Here is a 17,061-nt window from a genome sequence, read left to right on the forward strand (position 1 = left end):
CATAATCTAGGCTATATTTACATAAACTAGCCTAGTATGTTTGTAAAGTGTTATTTAGAGCTTAAAGTAACATTTAAGTGTAAGTATAACTATAAAAGAGCTCTTTATAAGAGTTCTAAAGTAATTTAAAGTAGGTTTAGCCTTATAGAGAATATTAAAGCTAAGTATAGCATCTAAGATAATAACATGTACAACTTTAGTAAAATAAAGTTTATAATTAGCTAAATATCTTTTAACTATACTTATACTTAAAACTTTACTTTAAGCTTTAAATAACGCTTTATAAACATACTAGGCTAGTTTATATAAATATAGCCTAGATTATGCTTAGCGCGCAAAGAATTAACTATATTAGCTATAAATGCTATTTAAGGGGAAATTCCTTATGCATATAGCTTAAGTATAGTCTTAATAATTACCTACTTCTTTTTATTACCTAGCTTTTATAATTTAGCTGTAGAATTAGCTTATAAAGGTTATCTAGTGCTATAGTTATTTGTTGTTTTTTATAAAACTCTGCACATAGCTATAGCACATTTCTTTAAGAGTTTTATGTCTTATTTAAAAGCTTAAAGTGTAAGCTATATCTAATGTTCTTTTAGCATGTCTAAGTAGTGTTGTAGGGAATGCATTAGTATAAAAAGGGTAGTTTAGTAGGGTCTTAGCAAAAGTAAGCAACTTAGGTGTGTAAGCAACTCGCCTGTGAAGTACGTTATTTATAAACTTTTTTTTAAATTCTTATTACTTTACCTTAATTTTTTATACTCTAGGAATAGAATAATTACTAGTAAAATGTTCTAGTTTACTATAATTATAATAGTTACTAAGAGTTGTCTGTCTTTTAGAGGCAGGTGTCTAGCTAGGTTAACAGTGGGTAGCTAGGGTGGATTAGGGTACTAACATAGGTGCAGGTTAGAGTGCACTAGAATAGTATACTGCCTTAGATGTATTACTAGAAACTTTTTAAAATTAATTTATAATAACTCTAACATTAAAGTATTAGGTGTAGTAAATAGTTTACTTTAAAATAGTAAAAGTGTTTCTTCTTTCTATGTTATAAGCTATTAGGTAGGCTACTATTATTTTAAAAAAACCTTTTTTAAGTGTATTTAAAACCTAAGTTTAGTTCTTTTAGGCTAAGTAGTATCTGCTTTTATAAGTAAAAACACTATTTTAACTTTAATATAAACTTTTTAATAGCAGCACTAATAAAGTAAGCTTTAAAAGTAAAAAATACTTTTTTTTACTTATTTTTAAACTAAAAGTAATTTAATTTAGCTAAGTATCTAGGCTTTACGTATTCCTTCGCGATACTAGCAGTGTGTCCCTATACTAATGCTATGCGTGCGCGCTTACTCTAATAGTAATCTAAATTAATGTTAAGTTTATTTATAATAAAGGCTTACTATTATTTAAACATAAGTTTTTTACTATTTATTAAGTTTTTAATCTTAAGTATATATTTAGTAAAGTACCTTTAAAAAAGCTTAAAAGTGCCTAAAAAGTCTCTTACTATTAGTGTAGTAAAAGTAATTTAAAGCATTATTAAAAGTAATTTAGTAATTAGTAAAAGTTAATTAAAACTAATAGTTTTTAATTTAGTTAGCTATTTAATTTATGCTTTTAATTAAGCAACTTAGTTTTTAAAAGCTATGCTACTAGAGTTTAACTTTAAATCTAGTAAGTTTTTAGCTTTAAGTTCTATAAAAAAGGTTTAGCTATTAAAGTTAGTAGTTATTTAGCTTTAGTAGCAGGCATATTACCTTAGCTGCAGCTAGAGCGTGTTGTAAGCTTTATACTAAAGTTTAAAAGTAGTTAAGAGTTAGGTATTAGAAGTTATCTTTAATTCTAATAAGTTATTAGTAGTCTTTAGGTTTTTACTTTAGCACACTTTTTATAACTTTTCTAAAAGTAATTTTAATTATAAAAAATAAAAAGTTCTAAACTTAAAAGCTTTAGTTAATAAAAAGTTTCTAAAATTTTATTTATAATAATGTACTTTACAGGCAAGTTGCTTACACACCTAAGTTACTTACTTTTACTAAGACCTTACTAAACTACTTTTCTTATACTAATGCATTTCTAACAACACTACTTAGACATACTAAAAAAATGTTAGATATAGCTTATACTTTAAGCTTTTAAATAAGATATAAAACTTTTAAAAAAATATGCTATAGCTATATATAAAGTCTTTTAAAAGATAATAAATAACTATAGCACTAGACAACTTTTACAAGCTAATTCTACAGCTAACTTATAAAGGCTAGGAAATAAAAAAGAGTAGGTAATTATTAAGACTATACTTAAGCTATATGTGTAAGAATTTTTTTTTTAAATAGCATTTATAGCTAATATAGCTAATTCTTTACACACTAAGCGTAATCTAGGCTATGTTAGTATAAACTAGCCTAGTATGTTTATAAAGTGTTATTTAAAGCTTAAAGTAAAGTTTTAAGTATAAGTATAGTTAATAAATATTTAGCCTATAATAAAGCTTATATTACTAAAGTTATATATATTATTATTTTAGATGCTATACTTAGCTTTAATATTCTTTATAAGGCTAAACCTACTCTAAATTACCTTAGAACTCTTATAAAAAGCTTTTTTATAGTTATACTATGCTTAAATATTACTTTAAAGTCTAGATAACACTTTCTAAACATACTAAACTAGTTTATGCTAATATAGCCTAGATTATACTTAGTGCGCAAAAAATTAGCTATATTAGCTATAAATACTATTTAAAAGGAAAATCTTTGCGTATATAGCTTAAGTATAGTCTTAATAATTACCTGCTTCTTTTTATTACCTAGCCTTTATAAGTTAGCTATAGAATTAGCTTATAAAAGTTATCTAGCGCTATAGTTATTTATTATCTTTTAAAGGACTTTATACATAGCTATAGCATTTTTTTTAAAAGTTTTATGTTTTATTTAAAAGCTTAGAGTGTAAGCTATATTTAATATTCTTTTAGCATGTCTAAGTAGTGTTGTTAGAAATGCATTAGTGTAGAAAAAGTAGTTTAGTAAAGTCTTAGCAAAAGTAAGCAACTTAGGTGTGTAATTAACTCACCTGTGAAGTACGTTAACTAAATAATTTAATATAATAGTGTGTAAAAACTGCAACTTAAACTAAATTAAACACTTTTTAAAGTTAAACATAGTTAAATAAATAATTAATATAATATTATTAATAAGGCTGTTACTAGTAAAAGTAAGTTTTTTAATATAATGTAACAGCACAGGGAAGATAATAAGTCTAAATACAGTAAAAATCTACTTAGAGGCATATAGAAGTGCGTGGGGACTTAGAACCTAGGAATTTCTATTAACATCTATAGGCCTTGTACAAAAGAATATTAGAAAACTACTAAGCTAGCTACAGGGGCAAGGTGCAACTAAATACATAAAGGAATAGAGGTAACTGCAGGGGACAGGATTAAGTTATAGTTAGAGCTAATATAGAGACCCTTTAGATAGGTTCTAAACAACCTAAGATAGAACAATCTGTAAGAATCATTACAACATGTTAGTAAACTATACTCTAGCAGTATTAAACTATATTTATATAAAGTTATATTTTTTATTATATAAAGTATATTATTTATATTTTTTTTAATTTAAAAAACTAATAAAAGAACTTAACTTAAAAGCTATAAGTAAAGGCGTAGGCAGCCTAAAAGTAGATAACTTAAAAGGCATTTAAAAAGGCTCTAGAAAGAGAGTAAAGCAGCATAGTAATTTTCTTTAATGCTATAATTAGTTAGCAGACTAAGCTCTAGAATGTTAAGTATATAATAATACCTACACAGTAGAGATTTAAAAGATAGCTAAAATAAAAAAAATAAAAAAAAACTAACAATATTAACTAGACTATATAAGTAAGGCAAGTAAATACTTATTACTATAAACAATAAATTTACTATATTAATAATAACTACACTGCTAGTTACTACTAAACAAAAACATTATAATAAAGGCATTATATTAGTATTAGGTTTTTAGTCTAATTTTTTTTTTTAGTAATAAAATTTTTTTCTTAAAAAGTTATACTTTATTATATTTTATTTAAATTAGTTTTAAATTAGTTTTAAATATTTCTTATATACTATAGATAAAGACTATTAGCCTATTAAAAAAAGTAGTGTAATAATTTTTATAAATTATTCTATCTTAGGTTGCTTAGATCCTATCTAAAGGGTCTCTATATTAGCCCTAACTATAACTTAACCTTGTCCTCTATAGTTACCTCTATTTACCTAAGTATTTAGTTGCACCTCTCCTCTTAGCTAAATTAGTAGTTTTCTAATATCCTTTGTACAAGGCCTATAGGTGTTATTAGAAATTCCTAGGTTCTAAGTCCCTACGCACTTCTTCCTATATGCCTCTAAGTGGATTCTCACCGCATTTAGACCTATTGTCTTGCCTATGCTGTTACATTATTGTCTAGTTAATTAGGCTTAGGTAGTAAGTAATCTATAATTAATATGTGTAGAATAGACAGAAGGTTATTATCTAGTTAATTAGGCTTAGGTAGTGAGCAATCTGTAATTAATGTTTTAGAATAGACAAAAGGCTATTATCCTATTAATTAGGCTTAGCTAGTAAGCAATCTATAATTAATATGTGTTAAAGATTGCAAGGCCCCCTAAGCTAGATGCAAAAGCTAAATGTGCAGTGGTAACTATAGTACTAGTCTAGAGCGCAACTCTAGGCTCATAACTCTTGCATAAGCTAAAAAGGGGTTATATAGGAAGTAAGTTAATAAGGTAGTAAGATCTATACAAAGTAGATTAAATAAGTGTATTATAAGGTCTAAGGAGCTTAATAGAGCTCTGGGCTGACTATATACTGTACGAGAGAGGAGCTATGCCTAATGAGTGAATAGTGCAGTACATGGGTATGATATCGCGTGAGACACGTGCGACACTTGCCTGTGTACAGAAGCGTGCAAGAACTTAGATAGCTTGCTAGATAGGACCCTGAATCCTGAGTTCTCTTAGGCTTCAATCAAGGTTGTCTCCTCCCTAATTAAACTAGCCCAACAACTAAGGTCTGTTTGGAAAGTCTTTAAGTCTAAATCATTTAAAGCAGATGTGACTTAGCGGAAGGTCGACTTCCCTGTGAAGTTGAACAGATGACAGCAGAGACCTACTACCACAATAAAATATTCACAGAGGTGTGATTGCAGAGTCCTAGATTACAGAAAGAGTAGGGTCATTGTTTAGTAACAGGGGGATAAGCAGCTAATGTCCCTAAAAAAAATAGGTAACTTATTAATGTAGAATAAGAGGTTCACAATTAACTAGGGATGTATTAGTGAATAAAAGCACTAAAAGTTAAGACACTAACAGGTAACAACATGCAGACCAACGACCAGACGCCGCATGCGATTATGTTCTGTGAACCTCCAACTACAACATCTCTAAGCGCAGCAGATTGTTAAACTCCTTGTAGGAAGTTTGTTAAACAGGGCCTAAAGCACCAACTGCTAGCTTTTCTTAACACCTGACGGTCCATCTCAGCTGTAAGTCGCATCGCATCGCTGGTATCTGGAGGGGAGTTGAGCGCTTGCGACTTAAGGGTGCGGAAGGTAGTTTTGTGCTTGTTTGAGAGGTCTGCTTTAAACTACGAAACAGCTTAAGCCAGGCGAATTTCAGGCTTCAGCCGAGAAGCATTTGCCAAAACGCTTGACATTGGGCACTTGTGAAGGCTGAAAACTGACAAAGCGCAGCAAAGATTGAGACAAGGAGTCCTGTTTGGAGATTGGGTGGCAGCACGAGTCTGGGCCTAAGAGTTCTAACTAGTCAGCTATTGCCCGTGGTAGATTAATCCATGGGACTAAACTTACCACTTAAATCACTTGAAGTACAACTTAGCTGCACACTGACAAGTCTAGAAAGAACTTGGACTAAGAAGTTTATCAGAAGTTAAGAGAGGAGGCGGTGGGAGGATTTGAACGAGTTTGTTGTGCTGGCACTCAGGCTGAGAACGGCTGAAGTGCCGTGGGCTGAAGCCGAAGGTGGCTGCGCATCTCAGCTACAAACCCTCCTACGAGTCACAGGAGGCCGCTTGAAGGCTTCCTCCCTCAAACGCTGTACGTAGCGATCCTCATCACGTCAAGAAACAATCTTGTAAATACGGCTAGAACCTGATGCGAGCTTCCTAATTTGTTACAGTCAAGCTTCGAGCGTCTTCTACACAGAACTGCGCTTGAAGATTCGCCACTCAACCTCGCCACGAGCAGATGAATACCTCGATCGCACTAGCAGGGAAGACGGCCGACCCGCACCAGCACACATCTTGTCTGGGAGGCGTGAATGTATATAGCCGGCGCATTGTAACGGCTCATACCCTTAGGGTGTATGGCTATAATAGAACACACACACAAACGTCTGGGAGGCGTTCGATTTATCAGCGTATGGCTGATAGAATGAAGCGCGTAGTTGCCATTAAGTGTGGCGACGCCAAGTTATTCCGGGTATGATTCTAGTTCCGCCTTAGTCAGATATCGGCGAGACTCACGATCGGTCGGAACAAGATCCGCTGCAGAAACTAGAACTAGGCCCTTGATTAGCCAGGCACAGCCGAAGGCTCCGTATATGCAACGGGAAATGCTTGGCTTAGGCGTGAGTCTAATTGGTGTCGCAACAAGAAGGGGACGAGATGATGAGCGAGCGAATTGCTCTACAAGCCAGGTGAAGCGCCATTTTCGAGGATATTATTGTGCTCACTGACGGGCTTTTCGCTGAAATATCCTCATAGTCGGAATCACCCTCTGCTATACGTTTTGCCGCTCTCTCCTCTTGCTCAACATATCTCGCTTCATCGGTAGAAGCAATCTCTTCTGGAGGGGTTTCTGATCGCTTCCTCTTTTTGACTCCCACGGGCAATAAATCCTTGCTAAGCGATCCCTTCTGGCGCACCTTTACCTCCGCTGCATTGAGAAATTTGCAAAGCTGTCGAGCGGATATGTTCAATTCTCGATCGGGGTTTCCCATCTCTTCCTGAACTAGTCCCTTGTGGGCAAAATCGCTAAGGTGCAGCTGTAAGCCAGGATGATCGGTAGCGATTCCTTGCTCGTCACGAAATATCTAACGCTGTCAGGTATCATAACGTAAAGTGCGCCTTTTGATAAGATAGTATACCTCATTGGCTGCCTCTTGAACTACTCGTAGTACATCTCCATCAACAGTAATGTTCCAGATGGGTCCGCCACGTCGACAACGTCGCTCTACGTGACCCTTTCTTGCCGTACTCAATATCAAGGCCGACAACAACGCGCACGTTTGCGTCCGAATCGAGAAGGTAGTCTTCAGCTAGCTGACCTAGTCTCTTCTTCTTCTGCGAGTACGCAACTTCGATGATAACCCCAGGGTATTGTGCGTTCTCGTGCCAAAAAGACGCGTCTGGCTCATATTTCGACCTCCTGCCAGTTGGACAGTCTTCTACGGGAAATTCAATCTCCGTCGATCGGGCAGGCCATACTTTTTGCGCGAAGCGGGCGGCTTTATCTGATCCTCTCCGTATCGCTTTCAGTTGGCTTCGAATCGCGTCTTCCACTCCGTCAATGAATAGCTCATGTACCCCGGTCGGCATCCGAACAACGAGGCGGTGCGTTTCGCTGTTGTAATCATACCTGCTCAAGTCCTGTCGTCAGCCGTCGTGCCCGCCGTGTCTGGAGCATACCCACCGTATCTTGTCGTTGACGTATCCCGATAGGTCCTCGTCCCGCCGAAGCCGACGTTCTATCTCATCATACTCTTCTGCCGAAAGCTGAAATTCGGTCCACGGGTTTCGCTTGGTGTGCTTTCCAGCCCGGATTTCTTTGAAGAGCGCAATAACCCGATGGGCTTGCGCGAACGGCTTTTCGTCCGTTGGCGGCGGCGTCAAAGGATGAGTTGCGAAACTCGAAGGGGGTGTGATGTGTGAGTCCTTCGTTATAGGGGCGTACTCCGAGAACATAGCCATATGCTGCACCGCATCGCGAAGTTGACTATGGCCGTCGCGCAAACAGGTAATAGTTGGATGATGGGGCGTTAGCTGACTCAGCAACGGCGCCAAGCATCTGTTGCACGCTTAGCCAATGACAAATCGCCACTCTAGATTTGTCTGCTCGAAAGACCTCACAACACGTAAAACAGCATCCTCTGCTCCAGCCTACGCATACAAACAAGAATCGCCAATCGTCACAGAGGAGGGGACACAAGGAAAGATGGCCCTGGACTAGACAAGGTTGCCGCAGGGAGAATAACGCCATGTCGGACGGGGTTCTTCGCGAGGTCCGGTTGTCATGGCTTGGCTAGAATGAGGACGCATTTTGGGTCTCAGAATGGACCACGTTGTGGTCTCCGCCGTGGACGGGCTCGGACGCGAGTTCCAGATTTCCACCTCCCCAAATCAGATTAGATCAGATCGAGGCCTGTGCTCAATATCTCTTGGCGCTCACCACTCTGCTCGATCTTACACTTCGCAGTGGCAACAACATCCAACCTCAACATTCGGCTATTCTCCTAATCCACTTCAAAAAATTTTAGGCTCCTCTAACAAGGTCATAGCCGGAGCGGGTCGGCCGTCCTCCCTGCTAGCGCCATCGATATGTTCATTTGCTCCTGAGGAGGCTCAGTGGCGAATTTCAAAATGTAGTTCTATAAGCAGAAGGTGCTCGAAGCTTTGCTGCGGCAAATTAACAGGCTGTATAATTCATGTTGATCCCCGGCACTCTAGGAAATAGAGAGAATAAAATATATGTATAATAATAACGTACGTTAATATAAATTGAATCATTTGCATTCTGATAGCTTAGGATCTATTACGCTCGACTTTGCATGTCCACATCCTTCCTGTCCCAACACCGATGCCAATGGTGCCTCTTGACACCGCCGAGCATGACGGCCGATACTCTGAGGGCACCCACACTAGATTCTCTGAATTGTGTGTTATCCATACACCATCTGCGCTCAAAGCGAGGCCTTGATACTGAGGACTGCAAGGTTCTAACATAGTTTGAAGTGTGTCGGGACCTGGCAGGGCACTAATGTCGATAGTGCCAATATTCGTGTGGAGATATGAGCCAGAAATTTCAAACGAGATGCGGTGAAGTACCTTGCCAATGCTAAGTGTCGACAGGCACTTAGCATTGGCAGATTACTGTAGAGGACCTGCAAAAGTATGTACGCTCAATAAAGGATCGTTGTTGGGCTGTGATACGGGCAAGGGGCGGCCATACGCAGTGGCGACAGACAAATGTTGCTTTAAGTGTATTTTACATTATAAATTACTATAGTAACGTTAGTGCAAATGCTTAAAATTTAGCTTTTTTAGTTTACTTAGAAAGCTAAAGTTATTTAACTTTTTTTTATTAGTGTGCTAAAAGTTAATTAGTAGATGCATTATTAATTAAAGTACAAGGTGCTAAAATTTTGTTAGAGTGGACTGTTTACTTGTGTGGACTGCTTGCTTGTGAAATAAGTTAGCTGTACTAACTAACCTAGACGTTACTAGTTAAGAAAAGCTGTTTTGGAACGTACTACTTCCTGTTGAACACGCTGAGTGTGAAATGCGGAATCTCAGGCAATAATACGACGAGGCGTAATCGCTGGGTGCATACTAGCCATGTAGATATGAGGGCAAATAGGAACCTAACTTGAAAATGATGCCACGTAAGAACAACATGTCTCCAGAGCTCACTATCAGTGGAAATGCGAGAGACCGTAGCTCATATTATTGCACTTTCAAATCAGCATCGTGACAGGGCTAGAGTATTGCTGAAAACAAGGCGACATCGAGGTGACGGGCGCGTGTAAACTTTATTTCCTTAAATCAAACATCAGCCAAATTAAGAGAAGGCAGAATCTCAGGGGGTGGCGTGTCAAGGAATTCCCTCGTTGTTTGATATTCCATCATTGCATCGCTCCATCAGTGGCTTAAGGCGAGGTACCAATTTGCAGGGATACACTGTGTTAATGCTTGTCTAAAAGTTTGACATAGTTAGCGTGTGTAGGCGCCCTACCTCTTGAATTGACACCTTTGCTTCTGCAGGTTCCATTCAAAATGCTTCAGAGCCTAGAGACGAATTGTTTGCTTTCATAGTCCCTCCAGAATTCTCTGCGTTCCTTCCCGCGTTCCATATTACTCAAAGTCGATTCGTTAAATTTATCCCAAGGCTTCTGCAATCTGAAGAAGCCATGACCTTGGTTTGGAGGTTCTTTCTTCATTTATGGGTGTGACCACGACTCCAAACCTCCCACCCTGGACACTAGATTGGTCAAATAGTAGGTTTGTTAGTGAAGTTGCGGCATAATTCGACTACAAGGCAGCAGGGCATATCGAACTCTCCTAGTCTTTCTCAAAGGCCAGAAAGCATTTAACGCTCACTAGTAACGCATCGACAGAGAGTTGCATTGAGAGTCGTATTCCCCGACCACCACGACCGTCCAACAGGGAAACTAAAAGCAACAGACATCGAAAAAATGCTCTTCGCCATTGGGTCGCACTACTTCAAGGATATAAATAGATCTAGCTATTCTTTTAATTTGCTAAGAAACGCTATAGAACGTACTTTACCCGAAGATCTTTCGAAGCAACTACATAAGATCCTAGACCGCCAGATGGCGAGGATACAAACTGCTCCGCGATAGAGCCTTATATCCGAGTCATTCACTATAGATGTGCCTCCTGGAAACGAAGTGATCCTAGTTAAATCCTATGGAACGGGTCGTGTTTTGCATGTCCACCGAGTTCTTTTCAAACTGTTGGACCAAAAAGGGTGTTTTTCGCCAAGGCCAGGTGCACTGGGATATCTGCTCAAGCTATATCTTACGGCGATAGAATTGAGTTGTCGGGTTGCAATATTCCCGCGATTATTCGCTCTGCTGGCGCATGGTGGCTCTGGCTTATGTTGCACCGCTGGTGGATGGAGAGGACTAGCCAGAATGCGAGATGAAGGGCCTTGTTGACTTCAAGTTCGTCTAAATTTCAGTTGTGCTACTGATACGTAGGCCTAGTTATCAGATTTGAGTAAAAGCTAGTAAGAACCAACTGTAGACTAAAACTGTTGCGTGAGGCTTTAGAGGCTGTGTAAATAGATGAATCAGGTTAAAAGTCCCAGTGTCTATATTCTATACTTCATACAGTTCCAATTATGTTCCTACGAATTTTAGGTATTCAGCAACTTGAATCACAGCAGTTGTTAGCCTCACGACTAGGTACAGGATCGATCAAGAGACATAACGAACCCATTCTAGCTTGAAGGCTCCCAGGACTATCTGGGGATCCCTCAGCACTTAAATACCTCATATCTGCTTCTGTCTCTTATTCCCAGCCCCCATCATTTGCACCCAGAAACAGCGAATTCTGTCCCGGATTAATCTCATACCCCCTATGTAGCCTCTCAAAATGCGCATGACACTCTATAGACCACGCAAATAACGACAAACACAGCCAAAAAAAAAAAAATCCTTTTGGCTGTCTCGCATGCTGGCCATCCCATATGGTCGTAGCCTTCAGTCCGCTCGATCATGGCCCCACATTTCGGGCAGTCTTTCGGGCCGGTAGCAGTCTTGTACTCAACGAACAGTCGTTCATTCCAGCGGCCGCCGTCTTGGAAGTCTACAAGGGATTTCCGGTGCGCGGCGCAGGATTTGGTCGGGATGTGGGGCGCTCTAGCATATGGTGCAGGTCTAGGCTTGTTGCACGGTGCTGAATGAGAAGACAGGTAGAAAGTCTGGTTCGCGTTTTGGGAAGCTGTCGGTGCGCGAGCGGATGTGGGCGGTGAGGGAGGCTTTGAACAGTTTGTCGATGGAGGGGTCGGTCATAGTATTCTGAAGCCCAGGGATAGAGATAGGGTTTCGTAGGATGAAACATGGCGCTTTTGGCGAAAGTAAGTGGGGAATCTGGTGATTGTGGAGAGGTCGAGTTTGTTTGGTGAAGCATGAACTGCAGTAGATGTGGTTGCAGGACGGACAGATGGTGGGGTCTGGCTCGTTTTGGTGGGTGGGCACAGGTCGGATATTCGGTGATGACTTCGGGGAGTGGGAGAGAATTCTAAAATGCCTTGTGATGTCGCTCAAGAAACTAACTTCTAGCTAGCCCTTGACCTAGATAATCGTCTGTTGGTCTGCTGCCGAAACCTAGAGGGTGACTGTGCCACCCTTCCGCTGCTGCTATTGGTAACTAATGTCAAATTGTTGATCGATGACAGCCAGGGTATATTCCTTGTGGATGTTTACAAAATCGTAGAGGGCGGCGAAGAGGACGGTGTAGAGAGGCTTGTTGTGTATCCGCGGATCTTCTTCCAGATGCTTCATCGCACGACACATATCCTCAGGCCCATAGAAGCGTACGAAAACCGCCACAATATATGGGTTGTCTGATTTGAAGTTGTAGAAAGTAATATGAGGCCTCGCAGCCTCTCGAAGATGCTACTCCATCTCTTTCACCTCTTGCTATAGTTTGCGGGATACCCAAAGTATGGAGAAAGTTTCCCCGACTCAAAACAGACTTTCGGTTAGTATGGATCTAAATGCTGGCTGCAGCTTGCACGCTGCTGTCGAGGATCGGGTCTGAGAACTGGGCACCTGGGGAATAGTTAGCTAGGGTGCCCTTGATCAACTTTGAAATAAGGATCATTCTGATAGCACCGTGGTTAGGGATGGTTTGGAGAGAAGATCTCACCTGAAGCTGAAAATGTAGGAGAATTGTGGGTGTCTTAGCAGCCGCACTAGCGTGAAGTTGTAGTGAAAGCAATAGAGGAGGAGTAAAATAGGAGAAATGTATGATTGGAGATTCTTTGGTTCCTGAGTGCCCAGAAACCAATATGGCTCTGCTTTTGACAAGATTAGAATCTTCCTGTCTATGGCTATAACTTATAAAAGAGGAATTCCCCTTGAGAATGACCCAATTCTCTTAGGTATCTCTTGAACATATTGTCTCCTAGAGTATGCTAGAAAGTGCTTGCGTTATTGTGTTTATACCTCTGAAAGTAGATTAGAGCCACTTGGCTGCAACTTTAAGAGTTCAACTGTGTGCTGCGTTCCCTTGCTGGGTATTTATTGCTACAAGTAGACATGTCCACAAATATTACTGGAGGAGTGATATTGTCGATCTGTGCTTAGACCTTTCTGTACAGGGTACATGAAGGCTTTACTTAAATTTATGCTTCACCCTTCTTTATCTATTGGTCTGGGTAGTGAATTGAAGAGGGATTTGGAAGCGAATTAGGAAATGGGGATTGAAATAGAGAAAAAGCTTGGGTCAGACTCTTACAAGCAGAAGACAACGGCGCTGAATGCAACTCATGACCATCTAACGAAATTATTAAGAGATATGCATCGCAACAGGGAGCTCCTTGACGATTTGCGGGACCTATCCATGGGGGCCGAAATGCAAACCAGAGTCAGTATCGGTAGAAATGTTGAGGACCGTGGGAATTGGCATTGGACATGTGGACAACGTCTTCCTCAGAGCCATATTTGTCACAATGTAACTAGCATCATAAAAGAGACGCACCAGTTACGAGTTGTTTGCTACTCGGGACGAAAATGACGGCGAAACGTGGAGGACAAAGGTGAAACAGGACCTCGTGATGGTCGTTGGTGTTGGTGCGGCTGTCGCCCCAGCAACGCGCGATACGAAAATAAACGCCGCCGAACTCGACCACCAGGCCGTCGCGAGCACATCTTCAACATTGCATCACTTCTGTTCTTCCGCTGCACGCCGTACGCTTTGGCTCTAAAGATTTGGCGATTTTGCAGTGTTGATAGTGTGTTTACTCTCGCTTTCTTCGCCTGCACGATCCCCGTGACTCCGACTCTCACCCTATATTCCTTGGTTGGATATCCGACGCCGATCGCCGGTGCATGAGCGCCTGAAAGCTATCGAAGCCGCTGGCGGGCTCTGCAGTTATGGACACGAGTTACCTGGCCCAGCAAGTTACGACCATCATCGGCCAGCTGCACGGCCTGTTTGATGATATTGGTGTTCCTAGCCATGAGAGGGATTCCCGCGAGGCAGAGGTACAACGAGCCCCGCTATGGCACTGCATGCAGGAATAATGACTAACCTCCCTACCAGCTCTTCTCAGCTCTGTCTGAGACTCTCCATAATCAGCTCCGTCATGTCACCAAGTACGTTTCCCATGCACCATTTCCCATGTGTCGCTAACGATGCCCCTCACAGCGAGAAACACGAGATGACAGAGGAGGCGCATCGCTTGATCAAGACCATCAGGCAGATGGAAACATCTCTCGAAGATAAGAAACCTAACGCTGGATACGAGCTTGACGACAAGAACATGAAGGTCACTTACCCTTTAACCCGCTGCCTTCAGACGCTCAAGGAGAAGTTCAACGCTGTCGGCAAACTTCATCGAGAGCGCTTCGAGCAAGTGAGGAGTATGTCGCTCCTCAATACTGTACTCGAGGATACGCTAACGCCGCGCAGAACTTGCTGAGGCTCTCGAGTCTTATGCCTCTCACCTGGAACCCTCCTTCGTCCAGGTCAAGCTCCCCCCATCCGGGCCTAATGCCACAATATCTACCTCTTTCGATATTTCACCGTCCTATGTTGCGTCTCTGGACAATGAGTTTACGCGTGTCTACGAGGAATATACACGGCGGATCAACAATGTACAAGCCCTGTGCCAAGAGATCATTCAGCTATGGGCCGAGCTAGGGACGCCACAGGCGCAGACGGACAGCTCTATCGTAAAGCATGGGCGCGACGCACCGGAGCAGTTGGGATTGCACAAGGATGATTTGGCGCAGCTGAAGTCGAAGAAGGAGCGTTTGATCGAGGAGAAGCGCGGCCGGGAGCGTCGACTCAAGGAGCTTCACGCTACAATCGAGGACCTTTGGGAACGCCTCGGGATTGAAGAGCATGAGCGAAAACAGTTCCTAATGAGCAACCGTGGTTGCGGGCTCCGGACAATCAACGAATTCGAGGATGAGCTTGCCAGGCTGAACGAGCTGAAGCGCCAAAATCTTCATCTCTTCGTAGAAGAAGCGAGGTGCAAACTGCAGGAACTATGGGATGCACTGTACTTTTCGGAAGAAGAGATGCTCGACTTCACGCCTGCATTCTCGGGTATGCTTAGAGCCCCACTGAAAACAAAATAATGCTGACAGGGGGTAGATGTTTGCAGTGACGCCTTACTTGCCGCTCACGAAGCAGAGATTGCTCGACTGGAAGCGCTCAAGGAGCAACGACTGCCTACGCTTCAGAAGATTGACCGACATCGTGAGCTTGTGAAGGAGCGTGACGATCTTCAAACTTCAAGCCAAGACGCGTCCCGTCTCATGGCCCGTGGAAACAAGGGAGAACGTCGTGATCCAGGAAAGCTTCTGCGGGAAGAGAAGATGCGAAAGCGCATCGCAAAGGAGTTGCCCAAGGTTGAAGCCGAGTTAAAGAAGACACTTGAGCGGTGGGAGGATGAGTATGGTCGTCCATTCCTTGTCCATGGAGAACGATACCTTGATGAGCTCTACGCCTCTGCATCAAAAGCCCCGCCACCCCGGTCGAAGACTCCCTCAGTCGCACCTCAGCCCGTCAAGCCTCCAAAGTCTGCCCCTGGTAGTCGCGCCGGCACCGTGCGAGGACCCCCACCTTCGAGAGCAAAAACACCCACGGCAAGTTTCGCCGCCAGTGTGTCTCGCAATCCGCTTGCCAGCTCCACCATGTCTGCAGCTTCTGGAGTTAAGAGCCCCTCGAAAATTCCCTCTCGGGCTCCTCTGAAGAATATGCCGCACGGAGGCAACTCACCTGAGCGCCGACCTCCGCTGGAGAGGGAAGATTCTTCTACAATTCGGAAGATGCCGCCTCCACGTGCACCACCACCAAGGATGAAGGACCTCTTTGTCCCACCAGAACCCGCTCCAACACCAGCAAATCGCTTCGAGATCAATCGTGATCGTAGCGAGAGCATCGTACGACACGTGCCGCCAGAGGACCCATATGATGACCGTCAGTATATGTCGCACAGCATCCGTGCAGGTTACACGCCCCAGTTCGCGCCGCCTCCAGCCGGTAGGCAGATCTCTCAGACGTCGTCAACTGGAACTGGTGCCACGATGCAGTCCGGGTCTGAGAACTGGGAGACATTCAGTGAGCAGTCTGAGGAACCGGATCGGGACGCTGACTACTACAACTATCGGGCCGCAGCCGCGCGGAACAAGCGATTTACTCCTGACGGTGGGCATCCTTCTCCGCGTGGGGTGCATGGCAAGAAACTCAGGAGCATACGGGGTGTCCCAGACGGCGGTGACCTCATGATGGAAGCCGAAGGTGGACGAATGGTAAGGGTTGTAGAAGGCAGCGAGGCAGGATGGACTGACGAAGATGCCTTCTGAGTCAAGTATCCACCACTGCTCCTTCTTTCTTTGGATTATTCATCCACGAGCCATTTACGAAGGGTTGATGTGACACGTCTTGATATGATGTTCCACGTCGTTCCTTTTTGGTCTCTTGGCATCTCTTCCTAACGGCTACGTCCAAGTTTTCCATCGCGTCCACCGGAAATTCTTCACTTCTCGGATTACTTGTTTTTCTACATTGTAATTTCTTGCATCGACACGGCGGTCTGGTTTGAAAATTTCTGCACACTCTCCGGGTTATGACTGGACGGGAGAGTCGCCACGGTACCAGGGCAGGGCTTGGCACATGTGATATGTTTTCTTTCACACCCACGCCAACAAGTTTGTGGTGTCTGATCGTCCCCGCCCCATCTTGGGAGCGGCAGCTGGACCTGGTCTTCCCCACATTTTGCTGCTTACAGGAGTACGGCGGAAGGAGTTGTTTGGTTCGGCGTGTGTGTTTGCGTGGGGCGGGATGCTTTATTTGACTTTTTTTCCTTTTCTCTTCTCGATCAAACAAACCAATGGTTTGGGTGTTGAGCGATATGCGTGTGATGGCTTACTATATTGGTATTGGCGGAAGACGGCAGCGCAAGCATGTACCACTATACGGGACGAGAAGGGAACACAAAAATATATTATTTAAGCTTTTCTCCCTATCTGAAGGTGACACAGATGACTTCACAGCGCGGCTGCAAAGGCGGGTG

At 42.3% G+C, this 17,061-nt stretch overlaps 3 protein-coding genes across 3 annotated transcripts; 2 read left to right on the forward strand and 1 right to left on the reverse strand.

The window, feature by feature from the left end:
* Positions 1-5,367: 5,367 nt before the first annotated feature.
* On the forward strand, positions 5,368-6,434 carry BDR25DRAFT_359894 (uncharacterized protein; the record flags this gene model as incomplete). The annotated part of the gene is made up of 10 exons (XM_033696165.1): positions 5,368-5,407; positions 5,436-5,465; positions 5,531-5,589; positions 5,645-5,711; positions 5,740-5,828; positions 5,905-5,934; positions 5,970-6,106; positions 6,167-6,310; positions 6,336-6,366; positions 6,408-6,434. The coding sequence occupies 10 exons, from the start codon at positions 5,368-5,370 to the stop codon at positions 6,432-6,434; spliced, it is 654 nt and encodes a 217-aa protein (XP_033542943.1).
* A 92-nt stretch (positions 6,435-6,526) lies between these two features.
* Positions 6,527-8,265, reverse strand: BDR25DRAFT_336652 (uncharacterized protein; the record flags this gene model as incomplete). The annotated part of the gene is made up of 6 exons (XM_033693122.1): positions 6,527-6,551; positions 6,744-7,099; positions 7,154-7,188; positions 7,244-7,644; positions 7,699-8,073; positions 8,180-8,265. The coding sequence occupies 6 exons, from the start codon at positions 8,263-8,265 to the stop codon at positions 6,527-6,529; spliced, it is 1,278 nt and encodes a 425-aa protein (XP_033542944.1).
* Positions 8,266-13,516: 5,251 nt separating this feature from the next.
* On the forward strand, positions 13,517-16,351 carry BDR25DRAFT_294175 (uncharacterized protein; the record flags this gene model as incomplete). Its single annotated transcript, XM_033688766.1, has 5 exons — positions 13,517-14,020; positions 14,079-14,131; positions 14,184-14,398; positions 14,448-15,089; positions 15,138-16,351. Exons 1-5 carry the CDS (start codon positions 13,910-13,912, stop codon positions 16,349-16,351), a joined length of 2,235 nt encoding a protein of 744 aa, XP_033542945.1. The 5' UTR covers positions 13,517-13,909.
* Positions 16,352-17,061: the final 710 nt, after the last annotated feature.

Source organism: Lindgomyces ingoldianus (assembly GCF_010093535.1).
Source record: "Lindgomyces ingoldianus strain ATCC 200398 unplaced genomic scaffold BDR25scaffold_35, whole genome shotgun sequence".
NCBI classification, from domain to species: domain Eukaryota; kingdom Fungi; phylum Ascomycota; class Dothideomycetes; order Pleosporales; family Lindgomycetaceae; genus Lindgomyces; species Lindgomyces ingoldianus.